At 47.4% G+C, this 21,594-nt stretch overlaps 1 protein-coding gene across 1 annotated transcript in view; it reads right to left on the bottom strand.

Moving 5' to 3' along the window:
* Positions 1-4,959: 4,959 nt before the first annotated feature.
* The window catches only part of RFTN1 (raftlin, lipid raft linker 1), a 121,380-nt gene continuing 104,745 nt past the window's right edge, over positions 4,960-21,594 (bottom strand). Inside the window, exons 8-10 of the mRNA XM_068152345.1 lie at positions 15,248-15,351; positions 13,887-13,968; positions 4,960-7,397 (exon numbers count right to left, since the gene is read on the bottom strand). Of these exons, the coding sequence (XP_068008446.1) occupies positions 6,969-7,397; positions 13,887-13,968; positions 15,248-15,351 (615 nt within the window). The 3' untranslated portion in view covers positions 4,960-6,968. The remainder of the gene's footprint in view (positions 7,398-13,886; positions 13,969-15,247; positions 15,352-21,594) is intronic.

Here is a 21,594-nt window from a genome sequence, read left to right as displayed (position 1 = left end):
CAGACAGGTGCAGTCCTTCAGCAGAAGAGGTTCCCATTGTACATCTGAAGAGCTCAATAAGGAACATTTGTTACTCAATGGTTAAAACATTAAACAGGCACAGCCTGCTCCAGCTTCTTTCCTCCAGTTGACTGTTTCAGACAGCAGATAGGTAACAGCACATTTCTTGCCATCAGCATCCCTCTGCCCTGCCTCAAACAGAGGAGGTGAAGATGCTGATTCCATCACTAGCAACAGGACTGCTGGTGTGAAGAGCTTAATCTTTCAAGCATAACTTCCCCATGCCTGGCTTCAAAGGCCTCCCACCCAACCAATCATTTCAGCTTCAGTATGCTGAGTGTAGCCTTAGTCTTGACCTCTTTCTAATCAGTCTCTGAGAGGTTTTGCAGCTTGTAGGGTACCTACTGCCACAACCATGCCCACCCCATCTTCAGAAACCAGTGAGAGCCTAACTAGGAAACTCAAAGCTTTGACTGCAGCACAAGAGCACTGCTGAAATGGTTGCAGAAGTTAAACTGTGATCTAGTGATGAGTGTCAGAGAAACATCCCTACGTATCCCAGCTCAGAACAGACAGAACCTAAGGGACAAGCTGTGTTTCCAGTCGGGAAGCGGTGACTCTGAATGATGGACCTTAAAGATCTGCCCCTCTGGGACAGTACCATGGTGAGTGTTTGCCCATCTTCTGGTGCCTGCAGCCTCATCCACTCAGGTTTGTACTACTGGCTCCCAGGAGACCTTATTGTGGTCTTACAGTATCTGAACTGGGCTACAAGAAAGCTGGGGAGGGACTTTTTAGGGTGTCAGGGAGTGATAGGAGTGGGGGGAATGGAACAAAACTAGAAATGGGTAGATTCAGATTGGATGTTAGGAAGAAGTTCCTCCCCATGAGGGTGGTGAGAGACTGGCACAGGTTGCCCAGGGAGGTGGTGGAAGCCTCATCCCTGGAGGTTTTTAAGGCCAGGCTGGATGTGTCTCTGAGCAACCTGATGTAGTGTGAGGTGTCCCTGCCAGGGGGGTCAAAACTGGCTGATCCTTGAGGTTCCTTCCAGCCCTAACAATTGTATGACTCTACTGTACCATGTGGCCCTAAGTAAGTACAGGCTGAAATGACTTGGCTCCGCCACTGCAGACCCAGAGGGGACATCCCATCAGATCCCCTCCTACTTAAACGAGAGGAAGATTCGTTCTGAGTACCCCTGTTTCGAGGCACGGTTCCTTGTTTGTTCACTCTAGATTGTAAATAGGACAGTGTGCTTGTCAGAGAAAATAAAACCAAGGGGGTTTTGTGTTCACAAAGATCACATCTGACATGTGGGGGTTGATGCTTGAAGGAAGCAGGAGGTTTTCAATACATTGCTATGGGGCAGTGCTGGTGCCTTCAAATACAAACCACTCGCTGGGCTCCTGCGTGTTTTAACAGAGTAATAATGAACAGGTTCTGAGAAGCCTTTAAGTGTTGTTTTCCTTAGGACTTTTAAATCATTAAGTGGATTATAAGCAGGTTTTTTTTCCCCCCTCTGGTAATGCACATGCTTTCTTCACCCCAAATGCCATCTCTCACAAACCACTCCTCAGATTTGCACCAAAATGTCCATTTAACAAAAGGCATCTCCCGGCCCTTCGCGGCTGTAATCACCCTCATTTCCCTCTAACCTCTTTCTGTCATCCCCTGTTACACTCAGGCTGAGTGCTACGGGGCAAGGAGAAGAACACAGCTCTCCAATTGTGAGGGCTCGAAGAGCAGCCTTGAGCACACAAAAGCACACTGGCAGAGAAAAAATAATTCCTACCTCCCCACCCCCAAATTCCAGAGACTTCAGCTACTGCTAACGAGTTCTCTTACCTTGAAGAGATAGCCTGCCAAAGGGCACAGAGCACCTTCACTCCGAAGGCATGCCCTGGTCATCAATGCCCATTTCTGCACTACGAGGCCAGGAGAGTCGCTCCCATCCCCTTCCTCCGTGGCCTTGGCACTGAAGTATCTTTTGGAATGCTGTTTTTCAGTTGGGTTTGGAATGAAACATCAGTTTCACCTTAAACACGTTGATGGCTCTGACTCCACCACAATTGAGGAGAGAAAAGAAACCCAGGGAAATTAACCTCTGTAAATAAATAACTGCAGTTACAGCCCACCCTGGTGGGAACGGCGAGCAGCCTCTGCTGCTCAGCAGCTACTCAGCTGGAGGAATATTCTCAGCATGTGGTCGAATCACAACATGTAATCTTAGACAAGGTTTATTCCTACTGCATTTGTGTCACTGGCTAAGGAGCAACTTTAAGGAGGAGAAGCAGGCTGATGGGTTTCCTATGGCCACAAAACATGAGGGTGTCCACAGGTGTCCAGCTAGCCACTTCTTTCTGCTGAAGCTTCCTGAGACGGTTTGTGTTACCTGGTGCTGGAGCCTGTTTGCAATCAGTTTCTTCTTCCCGTGGCATTGGTTTTAGCAGTTTGCTGTGTACTCAGCTGGTCCAACGGATATGAAGTATTCCTATAGGATTTGCATCAATTAGCTGGAAAAGAGAGCGGCTATTCACATAGCACTGCATCGTTTTGGTTAGTAGGGTGCCTTTAGAGCGAGCAGCAGAGAGCACTTCAATTCAAAGTCCTTTTTGTTCCCCCTTCAGTGTATTGGTAAGGTACTGATTAGAGTCAACTGCCACATTCAGCACCGCAGGCAACCTTCTGCCGATGGAGGCTTTGGCCAGGATCGCCTTTTAAAGCAGCACATCTCCACTAACAGCCTTGGAGACCCAGGAGTTGCATCTACAACTCGGAATACCTAGGTGAGCTGGTATTGTTGGCCAGCATTCCTCAGCCTTTTTGGAAGCATTTATCAGAAAGAAATTAGTATCTGCTCTTCTTACACTCCTCAGTTCTGGGAGGATGGAATTCCTGCATGAAAAGCTGATTGTGCTTTATTTCTGCCCTGTAATTGGCTCCCTGAGGCAAATGCAGAGAGTCACGGCAGCTACGAAGCAAAAGCAGGGCATCCAAACGCAGAGCCCTTCCCCTGCTCACCTCAGGAACAGGCTGAGGGAGAAGCTGCATTAGAGGGGAAAAGAAGTATGTTGTTTGGTGCTTACCTTTACTCCCATGCATATGTTAAAGCCACTCTGAGCTGTTTCAATGACACTGTTTGCAATAATCAAAGAAACTACACGAGATGAAATGCCAACCAAGTAGTTCATGTATTTAACCCCTCCTGATCAGCACATGAACTGCTTTCATTGTGATGCTTCTACAGTTTGGACTTTCAACCCTTCTAGGTGCCCTTCTTGGTACCCTTCTTGAACCCCTTCTTGGACTTCTATCCCTGCCTTCTGCTGTTTCAATAGAAAACTCCTTTTCCACCCTTCCTTTAGTTCAGCCACTCCTCTTTGCCATCTTCATGCAGCCTTTGACACTTCTTCACCTGAGCTAGATTTTCTCCTATGAACTCTTCCCATTTCACTGGAGTACACCCAAGTGCCACTTGTGTGTGCTGTCCTGCTTCATTGTCACCAGGTGGTAGCACAGCTGTCAGCTCCCTCCCTAGGCACACAGGCAGTGCTCACTGGTGTCTCCTCCCTTGCAAGAGAGGCACCTAAGCTTAGATTGCATCCTTCCTGGGAGATTCTGTCCAGTGTGGGGGGAAAAACAGGGCAGGCTTTAAATGCAAGCTCTCTGTGGGAAGAGAAAGGGCCTGGCTTCTCTCTCCACTTTGTGCTGGAGATGGCAAAGCCTGCTATGGAGCTGGTGGCTCAGAGCAGCTTGGCTTCTCTGGGTGAGTCCTGCCCTCCCCCTGCAAGCTGTACTTCCAAGGCTCATTTCAGCTTCTCCCACAGAGTCTCTCCACTGGTGTATTTCCCTACGGGGTCACATTGTCAGCTGCAGGAGTTAAGCTCTGGCCTAGCCCTTTCTCTTCTCCATTCAGGCTTCAAATAAGGAGATGACTGCTTGCTTTCACTTCCTTGGCTACTCTGGTGGCCTTGCTTTTTCAAGCCCCAAATGGCAAAGGCAGCTGAGAGAAAATGCACCTAACAGCTGCAGAGCCTTGCTGCCGTGTCCCAGGCCTGTCCTCCCCAGGCTACATCACTTCTGTGTCATCCATCTACGAGGTGATGGAAGCTGTCTCAGTTCAGACAGCTGAACTAACACAGAATAACTCAGTCACATGTTGGAATTGATTAAGTGACTATCAAACCAAAAGGGTTTGCCCTTTCTAAGCAGACAAAAACATGTCAATGTCCTCTTTCAACCTTCCCAACCCTAACCTGCTGTGGCAGTCACAGGAACCAAGTTTTAAACCAAGCTTTCACTGAAGTGCAACTTCCTCATAGACCCTTAGGTGCTCTGATGGAACAGAATAAACCAGGTTGGAAGAGACCTTCAAGATCATCCTGTCCAACCCATCAACCAATCCAACCCACCTAAACAACTAACCCATGGCACCAAGCACCCCAGCAAGTCTCCTCCTGAACACCTCCAGTGATGGTGACTCCACCACCTGCCCAGGCAGCCCATTCCAATGGGCAATCACTCTCTCTGTATAGAACTTCTTCCTAACATCCAGCCTGAACCTCCCCTGGCACAGCCTGAGACTGTGTCCTCTTGTTCTGGTACTGGCTGCCTGGGAGAAGAGACCAACATCCACCTGTCTATAACCTCCCTTCAGGTAGTTGTAGAGAGCAATAAGGTCACCCCTGGTGGTGGAAAACCAAGCAGCCAGTTCTGTAGCACTAGTAAATACTGCTAATTCATACTGTCATAGTGTCAGTCAGGGTTGGAAGGGAGCACAAGGATCATCTAGTTCCAACCCCCCTGCCATGGGCAGGGACACCCCACACTAGATCAGCCTGGCCACAGCCTCATCCAGCCCGATCATTCAGCAGCAAGAAGCTTCCTGCATCACCACACAGTGACCCCAGGTTCCCCCTTCTGGGGACAAATTATTGGCTGTTGTGCAAGCACCACAAATAAGGAATCTCCTCATGACCTTTATTTTTCTTCAGTTTCATAAGCAGTGGGGATCCAGTGAAACAAGGTCAAATGGCAGTCCAGCAAAGGCTATTTTTTTTTCTTCCAAAGTATTTGGAGACTTCTCTCTACTGCAACACTTTCTACTAGCAAAATACTCATTAAATGGAGTGGATTTTTACACAGGATTCATACAAAGCTGGTCCTCGAAACAGACACCATCAGTAGAAGGATCTTAGGCTAACAAAACTTGCAAACAGGTACTTCAAACTGTACAGAGCAGAGACCTTGCACTTAAGTAGAGCAACTGAAGCAACCTCTCCTTGAGGCTGTTGGAACTCCTCTCCAATCTCAAGGAACAGAATGAAATAATTGAAAAACACTGCCTAAGCAGAAGCTACTTAATGTCCTGGGGTTAAACAAGTGAACTGAAACCCAAAACTTCTTTAATCAGTGAGGGGGGGGAAAAAACCACCAAGGCACCACCATGCTTTGGGTTAAACTGGAATGCCCTTGTCCCAATTAGATGGGTGTTCAAAGGGGTAGGATTTTGCCCTTCTCTGCAGTCTTTCACCAGCTGTGTAATTTGTAGGCCTGAAAGGTGCTTTTGAGCCACTCTAGGAGCACATCTGACCCACAACACACTTCTCTGCACAGCATTTTCCTTCGAAGAGGAAGGAAAATTATCAGACACAAATGGGTGTAGGGGAAAAAAAAAAGCAGCAAACCACTTACAGAGCTCTCACTTTAGGGAAAAAAACACCCAAGGGGGTCAGAATGTATTTCTCACCTTCTTACCAGATTACTTGACCACTTGTCAATAGGCTTGAAGGCTGTTAGGAAAAGAGAAACAGCTACTTCCTACTGCTTTAAGCATCCTGAAGGACTTGGAGAACACTGGCACAGAAGCTATGTTACAGATGTCCATTCACTGGTAAGTACTTTTAATGCAGCTCCAAACATCAAAATGCTGGTCCTTTGGCACAGCTCCATTAGCTGTCAGCTCCAAAATATGGCTACTCATAGATACATATAAACAAATACCCCCAAAACCTCTATGAGGGTCTTTTGCACTTTGTAAAGTCATTTAGTGACATTTGTTGGTCACTGACCCCTGCTATTTGTCTACAGTTTCAGTTCTTTCTCCCAACATTATGTTATAACAGTGAGGAAGTGGTGGAAAATCCCCTGGAAGGGTCAGGTGGCGACATCTAATTGCAACTTTAGTGAAGACAGACACTGACATTAGTACATTTTACCTGTTTGGGGTTTTTTTTTGCCCTCCACTCCCTGTTTTGCTGTCTTCTGAAGTCTCCACAGCTATTACTTGTTGACTGGCAAAGAGAACACAAATGTGAGTGAAGAGGAAATAGCATTCTGCACTGGAATCCTCTGCCTCACACAAGTTCACTGGGGGGTTTGTTTAGCCAGTGTGCCAAAAGCAGGTAGAGAAATTTCTTATTGCTGAAGGAGCTGGAGAAGTTAGAAGAGAGCACCATCAGTAAGTAAGCTCTTGGAGATAAATCAGGTAACAGGCATCTCACCTAAGCTTTCCACTTTTAGCCTGTTTAAGGCCAAACACCATTTCCATGACACTACAAGCTTCATGACAAGTAACATATGGCACAGTAACACCTTCAGCAGAGACACGTGGACATGACAGCATTCTAGAGCAAAATCTGACCAAGTGAAATGTTTGCCCTGACCCAGGCACTAAACCAGTTTGCTAAGGTCACAGAAATAACCCAGGTACATTTTCTGCCCCTACTTTTTAACCTGAAGTGTAGCCCTAGGAGCAGCACAGGGCGGTGGGTAGCATTTTGCAATCCATTTCTGTGGGTTAAAAAGCCCAGACCTGTAGTTACTTAAAACTTCCATTTATTGGTGTGCTAAGGAGCAAAGTAAGTACAATGCCAAGGAAGTGCTGAGCTGAGCAGTGAGCGATGGTGATGAGCAAGAGCTGTTCTTCTGTCTCGGCAGCAACTCAGAGGAGTCCTGCACCGCAGGTCTTACTCGCAGCAGTCCTCCGCTGCCCCTCCGCCGCTCCCGCAGCCCTCAGCTGCTGGAGCACAGTCTCCCCCCGCTGTTACCTCTTCCACGCAGCTGCCAGCGGGGCTCTGGCTGAGGCAGGCCTGCACCTCACTGCCATCAGCGTTGCAGCTGGCAGGACACGTTTCTTCCAACGCCCCCTTGAGATGGGTACCTGTGCCGTTGGTCCCCGCACCCTCCTCCGCCAAGTCTATGACATCCTCCAGCTGCTGCTCTGGAGCCGGCTGGGCTGCTCTTGGGATTTGTGCTTCTAAGTTTCTTGTGTTCTCTGCCACTTCAAACTCCTGCTTCTCCTCTGCCATTTGCTTCTCCCTGGAGCTTGACTTAGCCTTTGTGGAGTTCTTCACTTGTTTGTTGTGCATATCTTCTTTGGAGAATCTCCAGTGAAACTAGAAACGAGAGATGCAAATGTTGAAGGCCATCAGGAACAGCCTCAGCACAGGGACAGTTACTGTTCTGAGCAGGAAAGGCTTTTATTGCTTAGTTTCAATTCCAAGACTAGTTTGAGCAAAAAAGACCTAAAATTTACAGAAAGGGCATGACTAAATCAGAGGGGTTAGGCTCATTGGTGCCTACATGTATACAGCTCCTTGGGTGGGTTGAAATTACCCCAGCTCATTTGGACATAAAATTTGCCAGAGCAGCTCAGCTGGCAGCAAATGAAGCTCTATTTACAAGCAAAACTACAAGCTAGAAATAGGAAATGCACTGAATAGGTACAGAATATACAATATTTACCCATATTTACAGTTTATAAACAACACAACAACCCCCTGCACTAAACCAGGGGGCTACCAACAGCTTCCACCTCTCAACCCCCTTCCCCACCCTCCTGTACAAAGGAAAAGAGAAAAGAGAAGAGAGAAGAGAAAAGAGAAGAGGTTCAATAAGAGCAAGTGCAGGGTCCTGCATCTGGGTTGAGGCAATCCCAGGCACAAATCCAGGCTGGGCAGTGACTGGCTGGAAAGTAGCCCTGAGGAGAGAGACTTGGGGGTGCTGGGGGATGAGAAGCTCAACAGGAGCTCTCAATGTGCACTTGCAGCCTGGAAAGCCAATCAGATCCTGGGCTGCATCAGGAGAAGTGTGGCCAGCAGGGCAAGGGAGGTGATTCTCCCCCTCTGCTCAGCTCTGGTGAGACCCCACCTGGAGTACTGCCTCCAGTTCTGGAGCCCCTATTACAAGAGGGATCTGGAGGTGCTGGAGCGTGTCCAGAGGAGGGCCACAAGGATGAGCAGAGGGCTGGAGCACCTCTCCTGTGAGGACAGACTGAAGGAGTTGGGGCTGTTCAGTCTGGAGAAGAGAAGGCTCTGAGGTGACCTAATTGTGGCCTTCAAGTATCTGAAGGGGGCTACAAGAAGGCTGGGAGGGACTGCTCAGGATCTCAGGTAGTGATAGGACTAGGGGGAATGGAATGAAGCTGGAGGTGGGGAGATTCAGGCTGGAGGTGAGGAGGAAGTTCTTCCCCATGAGAGTGGTGAAGCCCTGGAATGGGTTGTCCAGGGAGGTGGTTGAGGCCCCGTCCCTGGAGGTGTTTAAGCCCAGGCTGGATGAGGCTGTGGCCAGGCTGATCTAGTGTGGGGTGTCCCTGCCCATGGCAGGGGGGTTGGAACTAGATGATCCTTGTGGTCCCTTCCAACCCTGACTGATACTATGATACTATGAAAAGCAGAGGGTAGCTTGTTAGTTACTCAGCCACAGCAAGAACACAGCCAAGGTCAGCAACAGCCAAGCAAAAGCTACCAGCTGGTATCAGCTAGAGCAAAGAAGCCAAGAAAGAGAGAAAAATAGTTCACACCACTCACTTTCTGTGAGTTATCAGCCCAATCAGATGACTTAGACCTGATCATTATTTTTCTTCTGCATCCAATAGTGATTTATTTGCATTCTACCACTTTCTACTCAAGATCTAAAAGCCTAAAACTGCCACACTACTACACACAGGCAAGAGAGCGTGATGCATCCTGCTTTTGCTGCTTCCCATGCCCAGTGGGTTGCTCACCACATGCTGTGTCAGTGGTGAGGCCTGCAGCAGGCTGGCAGCCAACCTGCAGCATGTGCAAAGCAAGAGCAGGTGATGCTGCACAAGCGCAAACGGAGGAAGCGATCCCGTGGCCTTCTTCCAATGTTTGTCACCAGGTTCACAGCACAACCAACACTCTGCTCAAGGCTGCACCCAAACAGTGAAATGTTCTGAACCACTGACAGGAATGTTTTGTGATGAGAAGCATGAGGCTGCCTCCTGCAGCACTCAGCACAAGCCACAGCCACCACTTCAGAAGAATGGTTTTACCTACTGTTAAAAAAGTAAATCATAGAACCACAGAATGGCCCAGGCCACAAGGAACCTCCAGAGGTCATCCAGTCCAACCTCCCCACACTCAGCAGGGACAGCCCCAGCTAGGTCAGGCTGCCCAGGGCTTCATCCAGCCTCACCTTGAGTATTGCCAGGGAAGGAGCCTCAACCACCTCCCTGGGCAACCTGTTCCAGTGCTCCACCACCCTCACAGTGAAGTACTTCTTCCTGATACCCAATCTAAATCTGCCCTTCTCTAGTCTGAAGCCACTGTCCCTTGTCCTGTCCCTGCAGGCCTTTGTAAACAGTCTCCCTCCATCCTTCCTGTAGGTCCCCTTCAGGTACTGGAAAGCTGCTATTAGGTCTCCTGGAGCCTCCTCTTTTCCAGGAGAAATGACAAAGGGGCTAGCAGTGCCCTGAAATACTAACTGGAGAGGTGTAACAAGTACAAAGGCTGACAATTATGCCACTAGCAGATCTCCTTCACTTGTAAAAAGTTAATGGAGCTTCCCAAGGAAAGCCAGGCCACATTCCAAGGCCTTTCTGAGACGTCTTGCACATGTCAGGTGTTCAAGAGGGGATTGGACGTGGCACTTGGTGCCATGGTCTAGTCATGGGGTCTGTGGTGACAGGTTGGACTTGATGATCCTCGAGGTCTCTTCCAACCTTGGTGATACTGTGATGCTGTGATACTGTTTGTGAAGGCCTGGTGAATGTGCACAACTGTTTCATCAGCAGTGTCCACACTGATGGGGGCTCAGGGGTGGGTTAGGATGCAATGCTTGGATAGCATAAATAGTAAATGGAAACAATAAACAATAAACAAGTCAATAATGGAAGCAAGGCTTGGGTGGCATCAGGACACTCAGTGTTTTTCCCAGCACAGCCATGACTGTGCCTCAGCAGGCCAAAAGAAGGACTCGTGGTCATGTCCTTTAGACCCAGCTATGCATTCTTTAATCAAAAAGCCATTCAAAACCTATGAAGGCTTATTAGGATTAAAAAACAACAACAATGGAGCACTCTTATTTCCTTCTGCTAGCCAGAATTTAACCTAAAAATATAGAAATAAAAAAAAGGGTTTTCCCAGGACTCTTCTGGGCTTTCCACAAAGGAAGCCACTTAAATCTACAACTTAGAGAAAGGGGAAAGATTGCATCTCAGCTCCCCAGCCTGGCTGCTCACAATTCACAGACACCTGAATGCCTTCCTCTTTGATTTGCAGAAGTGCTGGGCACCTACAGCTCCCCTTGAACTCAAAGCTCTCTTTGGTGGAAGGCAAGATCAGGGCCCTGAATGTGATAAAGATCAAACTGCAGGAGGCTGCACGTGCACCTGTACGGTTACCCAGGTGGTTACATTCTGTCTCACAGAGCTGTACCCAGCCAGCTCCTGCTGAAATAAGCACCACTTCTGTCTCAAAGGATCACAGAATTGTCAGGGTTGGAAGGGACCTCAAAGATCATCCAGTTCCAACCCCCTGCCATGGGCAGGGACACCTCACACTAGATCAGGTTGCTCAGAGCCACATCCAGCTGGGCCTTCAAAACCTCCAGGGATGAGGCTTCGACCACCTCCCTGGGCAACCTGTGCCAGAGTCTCACCACCCTCATGAGTGAGATAATCTGAATCTAGTTTTGCTCCATTCCCCAAAGTCCTATCACTACCTGACACCCTAAAAAGTTCCTCCCCAGCTTTCTTGTAGACCCTTTCAGATACTGGAAGGCCACAATAAAGTCTCCTCAGATCCTTCTCTTTTCCAGACTGAACAGCCCCAACCCTCTCTCAGTCTGTCTCCATAGCAGAGGAGCTCCAGCCCTCTGATCATCCTCATGGCCCTTCTCTGGACACCTTCCAGCATGTCCAGGACCTTCCTGTAACAGGGTTCCAGACCTGGATGCAGAACTCCAGGTGGGGTCTCACCAGAGCAGAGGGGAAGAATCACCCCCCTCGACCTCTCGACCTGCTGGCCACACCTCTCTTGATGCAGGCCAGGCTCTGTTTGGCTCTCTGGGTTGCAAGTGCACACTGCTGGCTCATGCTGAGCTTCTCATCCACCAGCACCCCCAAGGCCTTTTCTTCAGGGCTGCTCTCAAGCCAGCCCCCTGCCCAGCCTATATTAGTGCTTGGGATTGCCCCAACCCAGCTGCAGGACCTTGCACTTGGTCTTGTTGAAGCTCACGAGGCTGGCTTGTGCCCAGCTCTGCAGCCTGTCAAGGTCCCTCTGGAGGGATCCCTTCCCTCCAGTGTGTCTGCCACACCACAGCTTGGTGTCCCCAGTGAACTTGCTGAGGGTGCCTCAATGCCACTGTCTCTATCACCAGTGGAAGTATAAAGGGAATGAACGTGATTACCTCCTCACTGAGAGAATGTTGCCCTAGTAAGAACACATTTGACCTCATTGCCCTCTACAACTACCTGAAAGGTGGTTGTGGCCAGGTGGAGGTTGCTCTCTTCTCCCAGGCAACCAGCACCAGAACAAGGGGACACAGTCTCAAGCTGCGCCAGGGGAGGTTTAGACTCGAGGTGATGAGAAAGTTCTTCACCGAGCGAGTCATTCATCATTGGAATGTGCTGCCCAGGGAGGTGGTGGAGTCACCATCCCTGGAGGTGTTCAAGAGGGGATTGGATGTGGCACTTGGTGCCATAGTCTAGTCCTGAGGTCTGTATTGACAGGTTGGACTCGATGATCCTCTTCCAACCTTAGTGATACTGTGATGCTGTGATACATCTCTCTCACTGAAGAGAAAAACAAGCTGCACCACCCCTTGCAGGTTTCCTTTTCTGCTCCTCTGGCTAAACACAACAGCAGTTGCTTGCTGTGCACAGGTAGGGTGGATGGGTTTCCAGTGCTGCAATGCCCTTTTCATCATGCCAGCCTATTTCCCTCCTCTGAGAGGTTATCTATAAACATTGCAGCCATGCAGTATCAGAAGTTAACCACCCCCCTGAGAGCCTGTGACGTTGCACATGCAGAATATTCAGTAACTTAATCAAATGCTGTTTGGCATCTTTGATGTGAGTCACTCCACTACTTACAGATGCTGAACCAGTCTTACTTTGCTTTATGTATCTATAAATCAATGAGCCTCATTTTTCCTTGACCTTTGCTATGGAAATGTGCTGTAAGGGATGTGTGCCCTCAAACATGTCTGTGTAGTGAATGCTGCCACAATGAGTAAATCCTTTGTTTAGTCCACCAGACATTGCTAAATAAGTTTTTATCTCCTCCAATGAAAAAAACCCTTAAAGGTCTGACTCATCTGGATGGGGGGCATTTGTTATTGTAACACAAGAAATCAGTACCATACTCAGTTACTTGAAGAGGTACACTCACTTGTAGGTTCCCACCCCTTCCATTAAAACCTCACACAGTGGTAGGGAAAAAAATGACCAGATGCAGGCACTCCAACCCTCACCCCAAGATCCCTTTAATCACTTGAAAACAGAGAGATAAAGCAAGAAAGCTGGGCTTTGCAACACGGTCACAGCATACTCTGAGCTCTGTCTTTGCTAATGAGAGAGCCTAAATCCTGTAATCACAGTCGTGCTCCCAGTGGTTCTCTCCTCCTTCAGTCAGTTCAAACATTCTCCTGGTCACCAGTTCATCTAAAAGATGACTTTCACAGAGCCAGGCTCAAAACCAGTGTGGGCTTTATAGATGAAAACTATCTGTAATTATCTCAAATGCTGGGTAAAATGCTCCTAGAGCTCATCTCTGCGTAGTGTTTCTGATCTCCTACTCCAGGTCAACTTCTGCAGGGCCTCAAGCACACCACTCCTTCAGGTGTGCTTCAGGCTGGCCTAAGGGCACAGAGCTGGAATAAAAATGAGCTTGTATTAATTAGCAACCTTCTCATCATGTGGTTTCAGAGATCCTTTCCACACTCCACCTGGCTTTTCTGGTACTCAAAGGGCAAGGTAAATTCTAGTACAGCAGGAAGGTCAACACTTTTCCCAGTTTCCAGTCCTCATATTTCAATCTCAGCTGGATACCATGACAGGTTTGGGTAGGGAATCCCACAGCTACACAGCTTCCAAATGGAAACAGGAATGCACATGTCTGTCCCTCATGTACATCATTAGCTGTTGGCTATGCTCTTGGATAATTTAGCTGGATTCAGGGGGCCTTTTTTTTGGTTAATTCTAGCAGAATTCATTAACATTCACACAATAGGTAGAAACACCTGCCAAGATCAGGCATGCACCATGCTAGGCTCCATCAAAACAGGTAACAAGAAAGAGAGAGCAATTTAAATAGAAAAGACAGGCAGTGGGAGGGAGAAAATAGTATTGGTTCCACCTTGCAGGCAGTGAACATGGGCAGAGAATTCTAGCCTCAGCTGTAAAGAGAAATCTACATCTCTTCTACTGCTGTGACTTCAATAGAGAATGAAACATAAGAGCTTTCACATCATTTGAGCATTTCTTTGTTTCTCTCATTTGAACAGTTCAGATCCTTGTATCTCACTAAAGTAGCACAGAAATGCTGAATAGGCCTTTTTTTACTTCTCTGGGAAATCAATGCCAGTATTAAAACACCTCCAACAAAACCCAAAGAAACCAGGAGCTGAAGGTTATTTACCTTAGATTCTTTCTTCTTCGCTTTCTGGGGCAAAGAAGGTCTCTGAAGAAATACAATTTGCTTTGTAGATAAATTTCCCTCCCTGAAAAGAAACAAATGCACACTCCTGAGAATGAATTCAATTCATGTCCAGCATCACTCAGAACAAAAATCCATCTCCGTGAGTTATTTCTGCAGGTCAAAGAACAACAAAATGAAGAATGACCTAAACCCTGCCTGTCCCCAGTGTCTTTCCACAGCCTTGTATTTTGGGTTGGGGGGGGTGGGGTGGGGTGGAAGAGCAACTGTGCAGCCTGATAGAGCCTGTCAGCCTGTGACATACTTCTGCTGAATGTTTTAGCCTTAGTGTGTAAACACAGAAAACATTGTTTGGAGCACAAAGCAAGAAATCCAGGCTCCAAGGTGCCTCTGTGGAGCAGCATCTCAGTGACAACACAGCAGTCCCTCCCTGGACACCAATCAGGAACGGGGCTGGGTGCTCCTTACAGCATGACAGGAGGCACAGCCAAATGGCAGCAGGGGTTAGCTGGGGTGGGTGCCCTTCGGCGCTGCCAAGCTGGGCAGCCTTACTGAAGTTACAAATGGGATACAGAAAGCTGGAAGAGAAAGGAAACCACATCTACCTTGTTAATTTTCTGTTCAGTTCTATATTTAAACATACATGAAAAACTTTAAATATGATTTCCCACCCCCCCTGTTTCCCAGCACAGATGGCCTTTACTTTTTAGGTTTTTCTGTGTAGGAGTATTCTTCATCTAGAGCTGAGCATATTTTTCCTCTTTTAAGACAAAAAATGACGACTGATTATGTTGCTGTATAAATATATTCCTGATCAGGGAGAATTCAGAGAGCCCCATCTTCATGATTAACAAGTGGGATGATTGTTTTTCCCCACAGCCACGAAGAGCATTTTGAAGTGACGTGCATTTATAGTTCAAGCCTCAGACTATTAATAATAGCACAGTAGACTGCAAAGCGATTACACATGCAAAGAAGGCACACGGCTCTTCTCGGCTAGACTGTGCATTAGACAACATCAGCTAGGCAACATCTTGCTCCAAGCACTATCACAGGTTTAGTCTGTGCTCTTAAGAGTAGCTGCTGGGAGATGCAGAGCAGGACTTTTACAACCAAGGAGCTTTCAGAGAGGCAGAGATGACAGCCAGAAAGCACACCGCTGCCTCGCCGTGTTCTGTCTGTCGGACACGTGCTTCCTGCCCCAGGCAGCTTGTGATGCTCACAAAACCCAAACAGCTGCACCACAGTTTGCAAGGGCAGCTGCTGCATGCATGCAAGGAGATCCAGGAGCGGTGCTTGTATGGACTTCAGTGTCCTAAAGGCAGTGCCTGACCCCTCCCTACCTGTTTGTCTTCACAATGGGAGTAGGAAGCACGCAGGTCAGCTGCCAGCCGTACATGGCAAGGGAGTTCAGCAGCGGAACGTAATCTGTCTGCACTTCAACTCCCTAGGAGAGGGCAATCAACAGTTAGCATCATCACCTGGAATGCAGTATTCAGCCTGCTAAAAAGAAACAAAACAAGAAAACCCACAAAAAGAAAACATGCATGTGTGGCTTTTCTGGGAGGGAGAATGGGGGTTTGCCCAGGAGTGGGCAGCTAGGCAGAAAGGAAGATGTTGGAAAAGCAGAGAGACAGGGCCAATAGCCTGTATAGAACAAACTGTCAACTGAGATTGTTTAAAATGATACCTATCTGTGAGGCATCCACCCAGCTTTAGGTGGCAGACCTGAAAAGGACAAAGTCACTGTATTTTATCAGTTCCCTTCTCCCAGGCCAAAAGATACTCAAGTCGTTAAAACATGACAGCATTGCTTGTCCCACATCCTGCACCCATCTAGGCCAGAGTAAATCCTGAGGACCTGTGCTGAAAGCAGTCAGGTTACTCCACCATGATGGACCACAAACAAAATGGCCAGCAACAAAAGCACAGCTCTGGTTCCTTTTACCACCCACAACTACACATTGCTTCCTCATCATTCTGGATCGGGAAGCCTGTGGGCGAGACCAAAAGCATTGCCTTTCAGCGCAGGAGTCTGGCTCCAGCCGCAGATCCACCCAGCACAGCCTTGCTCATTTTCTTTCTGCTGAATGGCAGGCCCTGTAATTCACACAGAAAGAGCCAGGGTACTCTCCACAGAGATTGCTCCACCGAGGTGCCTCACTGCCAAACCTTCCAGCAATTGAACAGAAAGATGCTAGAGCACATTTCCTCGTTTTTAACTCTCATAAACACAAAGCAGACAAATGGCAACTGCTAATCTCTGCAAACAGAGCTACATCCCACTGGGGTAACTATTACATTTGCCCCAAAAGCTCAGGCACTTACACTGGTTTCATGTGCACACAAGGAGTTTCAAGGGCCAGTTCTCAGCACAGGGTAAGGCACAGTGGCTTTGCAGCTCCAAAAATAATATATCCATTTATTGCAAAGTAATAAAATAGTCATGTGATCAGAACTAATCCAAATCCTGCTGCAGTTATTTCAAGGTATTTTAGTGAATTCCAGTCTCAGCTATTCCTTTCTTCTAACAAACGTAATTTAGGTCACTTGCTATCTTCATAACTGAATGACTGCCTGACTATTAAAAACCTGATCATGACTACAAAGGCAAATAGCTGAAGAAGCTGTGCTGCTCCTGCTTAAAAAGAACTACATTCCACAAAGCACAGACCAGAGAACACTCTGCTGACGTTATTTCTGTACAGGGGCTTTCAGGGACTTACAGAGACACTGCTGCTTTACAGCATCGCTGTGTGCATATCAGAATTGCTAACTCCAGGAGAGGAAAGAGATGCCCTGCACGAAGGGAGCAATGCCATGGGGTCTTTGACTCGTGTTCTCTGAAGCAACCAGGATGTATACTGCAGCTGTGATTGTGGCAGCTGCAGAGTCTCCTTGGACTGCCATAAGATGGTTATTTCCACCCTCCTTCCAGATTTAAAATAGGGTGTCCAAGGGTAATGCAAAAATGATGCCATCTCTAGATTTCTTTTGAGAGCTGATGCCTCAAGAAAACACATTGAGGATTTATGAGATGGGTCAACATCATCTTCCAAATACTAAGACAAAAATATCCAACATGAGCACTAAAAACAAGGCCAGAGCATCCACCATTCTGCACCTGGAAGACCACATAAAAGGATCTGACCCAAACATCCCTTCCATTAAACAGCCTTTGTAGAGGGGAAAATAAAACAGGAGGAACTCGCTCATTGAGAGGGTGAAAGACTGGCAGGTCAGGAAAGACTGGCACAGCAGACCTTGTTTGTGCCCCAAGCAACATCCTGTGTTGCAAAGATGATTTCCATTTTGATTTCACTGCCTAAGGTTTGCCATTAGCGTGAAGAACCCTCTCCTTGCATCAGGATGTGCATCGAATGAGAGAAATCAGAGGGAGATGAGGGCAATGAGGAAGGACATCAATACCACACAGAGCTCATTTGGCTGCTGCAGAAGCCAAATTGTTTCAGGGACGCACTGTCGCTCCTGCCACAGCCCTCTGCCCCTGCAGGCTCTGAGTGGCAAGACTTTGGACCTGCCTGGCTTGTCAGGAGTAAGCATCATCTCCAGCAGATGATGTATATCACAACCCCGGTGGTGTAGAAAGGAAATGAGCAGGGAAACCACGTTCGGAGTGCAAAGTTACTGCAAAATAAGTGCAAGACTGAAGCCAATTAGGCTTAAAGACATTTTCTTTAACCAACCTGAAAAGGTGAAAAACTCTGCTGAAAAAGTTCTGTACAACAGTTAGAAAAAAGGTGACCTTTCCTTTTTCATATGTGCTGGTACCCAGCCCCACAGTCTGTGTGTTCCCCACAGTCTGTGTGTTAGGCTGTTTGGAGGAAAGGAACCTGATGCAGAGTTGCACACCTCCTCCGAGCTCCACATGCTCACCAGCAGGCTCCCTCCCACTCTGCAGGATGCTTTGCTGGAGTCAGACACTGCACCTCCTTCCCAGGTCCCTGGGGGGAATAAACTGCTCCAAATAATTGGCTGTGCTTGAAGATCACAGTCTAGAGAAAGGAGTCACTCCAGAACAAACAGGTGTAACTCATATGGGCTTCAAGCTCCTTACTTGCAAATACAGATAATTGAAGCTTCCTTTAAGAAGACAAGGAATGACTTCTCCCTCCCCCTCCTGAACCCTTAGTTGCAATCCTATCCCACGACTGGAATTTGTGGACCAGCAGGAGTCAGGGATACAAAGACCTTTAATTGGTGTCATATTAAATGCTTTCCAAAGCAGAAATGCTTCTAAACAATCAATCCCTGGGGGATGGGTGCAGAGAAGAGACATGCTGTATTCTTTTCATATGTAATACAATGATTCAAATTATTGTTTCTGTTATTTGAGACAATGGAAAGAAAATTTCCAGCATGCACAGCTCCCTAAGATGAAATTACAATGCTCCTTCTAGCCAGCAAATACTGGATTTGAAGAGCAGCAGAACTAGAAAGTACATGCCAGAGCCTTATTGAAAAAGAAGTGTTCAAATAATGCATCTCAAAGTGGGAGACATTTCAGTGAAAGGGTGGAAAATTTTAATTAACTTGGTTCCCACTCTCCCCTAGATGGTAAGTAATCTCTGATCACACCTTGAGTGTCAGGAAGCCAGAGCACATTCGGTAAGGCTTTCCCTTGGCTTGCATCACATGAAAACAATTCATTTCATTTACAGTTGCACTGTTTGTTACCAGCACTTTCTCCTCTCATGATTGCTTCTGCTCATTAGGAAAGGGGCAAATGATTAAAAAGTTATCATGATAATATCTGGGGCAAGCCACAAGAACAACTGCATTAACAGCTTTTCTTTTCTTTTTTTCCCCCCTCCTGCTGTGACAATTTTAACCACAGCAAGGTAATAAACAAGACAACTACTAAGCTCTTCTGAGACAGAAGTTCTTTAGAAATCATTCTTCCCTGGGCTAAGTGGATGTGATTTACAAGGCAGCTATGGATTGTCACTACCTTTATTGATGAGCTGGATGAGGGTATTGAGTCCATCATCAGTAAATTTGCAGATGACAGCAAGCTGGGGGCAGGAGTTGATCTGTTTGAGGGTGGGAGAGCTCTGCAGAGGGACCTTGGCAGGCTGGACAGGTGGGGCAGAGTCCAGTGCATGAGATTTAACAAAGCTAAGTGCTGGGTTCTACACCTTGGCCACAACAACCCCATGTAGTGCTACAGGCTGGGGTCAGAGTGGCTGGAGAGCAGCCAGGCAGAAAGTGACCTGGGGGTACTAGTCGATAATAGGCTGAACATGAGCCTGCAGTGTGCCCAGGGGCGCTTGGTGCCATGGTTTAGTTGATCAGATAATGTTGGGTGAGAGGTTGGACTCGATGATCTCAAAGGTCTTTCACAACCTGGTTAATTCTATTCTATTGTATTTAATATTTGTTTCCAGTGTGGATTGAAGAGTGGAAGACTGAAAAGCTCATTAAATACATTTTAATAAAACCTTTGTCGGCAAATCCTAACAGACTGTGTACTCAGATCTACAGACAGATGGCAAAGAGGGTGGGAAGCGAGAAACACAAGTTGCTTTCAAAGGGTAACCTACTGTTTGTTGGGGGAAACAGGCACCACGTTCAAACCTGGCTCCTTCCAAAACCACAGGGGGCAACCAGGCTGGGGAGAGGCCTCCAGCACAAGCCCTACAAGGAGAGGCTGAGGGAGCTGGGGGTGTTTAGCCTGGAGAAGAGGAGGCTCAGGGGAGACCTTCTTGCTCTCTACAACTACCTGAAGGGAGGTTGTAGCCAGGAAGGGGTTGGTCTTGTCGCTCAAGCAACCAGCACCAGAACAAGAGGACACAGTCTCAAGCTGTGCCAGGGGAAGTTTAGGCTCAAGGTGAGGAGAAAGTTCTTCACTGAGAGAGTCATTCACCATTGGAATGTGCTGCCCAGGGAGGTGGTGGAGTCACCATCCCTGGAGTGAATAGAATAGAATAGAATAGAATAGAATAGAATAGAATAGAATAGAATAGAATAGAATAGAATAGAATAGAATAGAATAGGATAGGATAGAGAATAGAGAATAGACCAGACCAGGTTGGAAGAGACCTTCAAGATCATCGTGTCCAACCCATCAACCAATCCAACACCACCTAATCAACTAACCCATGGCACCAAGCACCCCATCAAGCCTCCTCCTGAACACCTCCAATGATGGTGACCCCGCCACCTCCCCGGGCAAGAGGTTCAAAAGGGGACTGGCCGTGGCACTTGGTGCCATGGTCTAGTAGGCATGAGGTCTTGGGTGACAGGTTGGACTTGATCTTTGAGGTCTTTTCCAACCTTGTTGATTCTATGACTCTATGACAGCCCACCAGTGTGGCAACCTGCACCCCCAGCCAGGGCTGGTTACCAGTCCCCACTGCTGCCAGAGCCAGCACTTCCCCTCCCAGGGCATGAAGGGAGGAAGAGGAAGGGGTGAAAGCGGACTTGCACCTTCGTGGAAGACAATAAAATGAGAGAAATTGAATATATGGGCTGTGCAAGAATGACCCAGTAAAAGCCTGCTGCAAATGGTTTATGTTTGCAGTAAGGCTGCTGACAAGGAGGCTACATCTAAGCTCTAAAGTTGTGAATTATGTGCCTCTTTCCTTTGCAGACTTCTTCCAAAAGGTAATTTCTGCTAACAATATAACGTTATTGCTCCATTAAAAACATTTATTGGAAGCAAAAGGACGTTTCACAAGTGTTTCAGCAATAAAAGTTGGACTGTGCTCCTCTAGCACTGAGCTGCTCCTAAATTTCCAAGAGTAACATGCTACAGCATCTTCCTAGCATATTCTTGCTACAAACCCATTAGCTGTATCGCAGAGTGGTTTGGGATGGCTCCTGCACACTCAGAAACCAGCGGTGCCTTTTGTCAGCAGATGGGTTGCTGACCAATACAGACTACCTGCCACACTGGGATCTTAGTGGAAAAAACCCCAAAGTAATAAAAATCAAACCCAGAGGGAGGCCTTTTGCTCATGGCATAGGTAATTTAAAGCTACTTAATACATGTGAATTCATGTAGTGAGAAATACCTTTGAGAGTACAGAAAGACCATAGCACTATGCAGGGCGGCATGCTGGGAAGCGTTCTTCTGCGATTCAGATGCATCCAGTCACCAGCTCAACACACACAGAGGCTGCTCAGTACCAGTCACACCTGGCTCCACATCTAGGCTAAAATAAGGAACAGCAACCAAAAAATCCTCCTGTGCCCACAAAGCCCACTTCTCTCTGTGACTTCTGCAGATGCAAATCCTACTTCCTAGCACATGCAGAAACTGACAAAAACATCTGAGTGCTCCTGATGCTGCCTGCACCTGCAGCACAGAAGCACACACGTGCTCAGCAGCACAGTTTTGCATTCATAAGGAGCATAGGATAGGTAGCAAATGCTGAATGTGCTGACATGGAGGGTTCTCCACAAAGGAAGCATGGAAGCACCTTATGAAATGTGTTAAGCCCGTCATTGCACAGGCAAGGTACACATGATTGGACAACTCCACATAACTGGCCATGGAGCACAAGAGATAAATGTGATCTGGCAATCCATGAGTCCGTTCTCTTAAACAACTCTGGCATTTTTAGCTCACAATTTCTGAATCACTTGTGCACCATACCTTAATGTGAGTGTTGATTTTGCTGTTTGTACATCAACTGCTTCTGGGGGACAAAAAAATACAAACACA

This window comes from Melanerpes formicivorus, unplaced genomic scaffold (genome assembly GCF_026170545.1).
Source record: "Melanerpes formicivorus ecotype bairdi unplaced genomic scaffold, bMelFor1.0.p_v2 SCAF_23, whole genome shotgun sequence".
Classification (NCBI taxonomy): Eukaryota; Metazoa; Chordata; class Aves; order Piciformes; family Picidae; genus Melanerpes; species Melanerpes formicivorus.
Note: the sequence above shows the minus strand (reverse complement) of the source record. Positions and strands in the feature narration are given on the sequence as shown.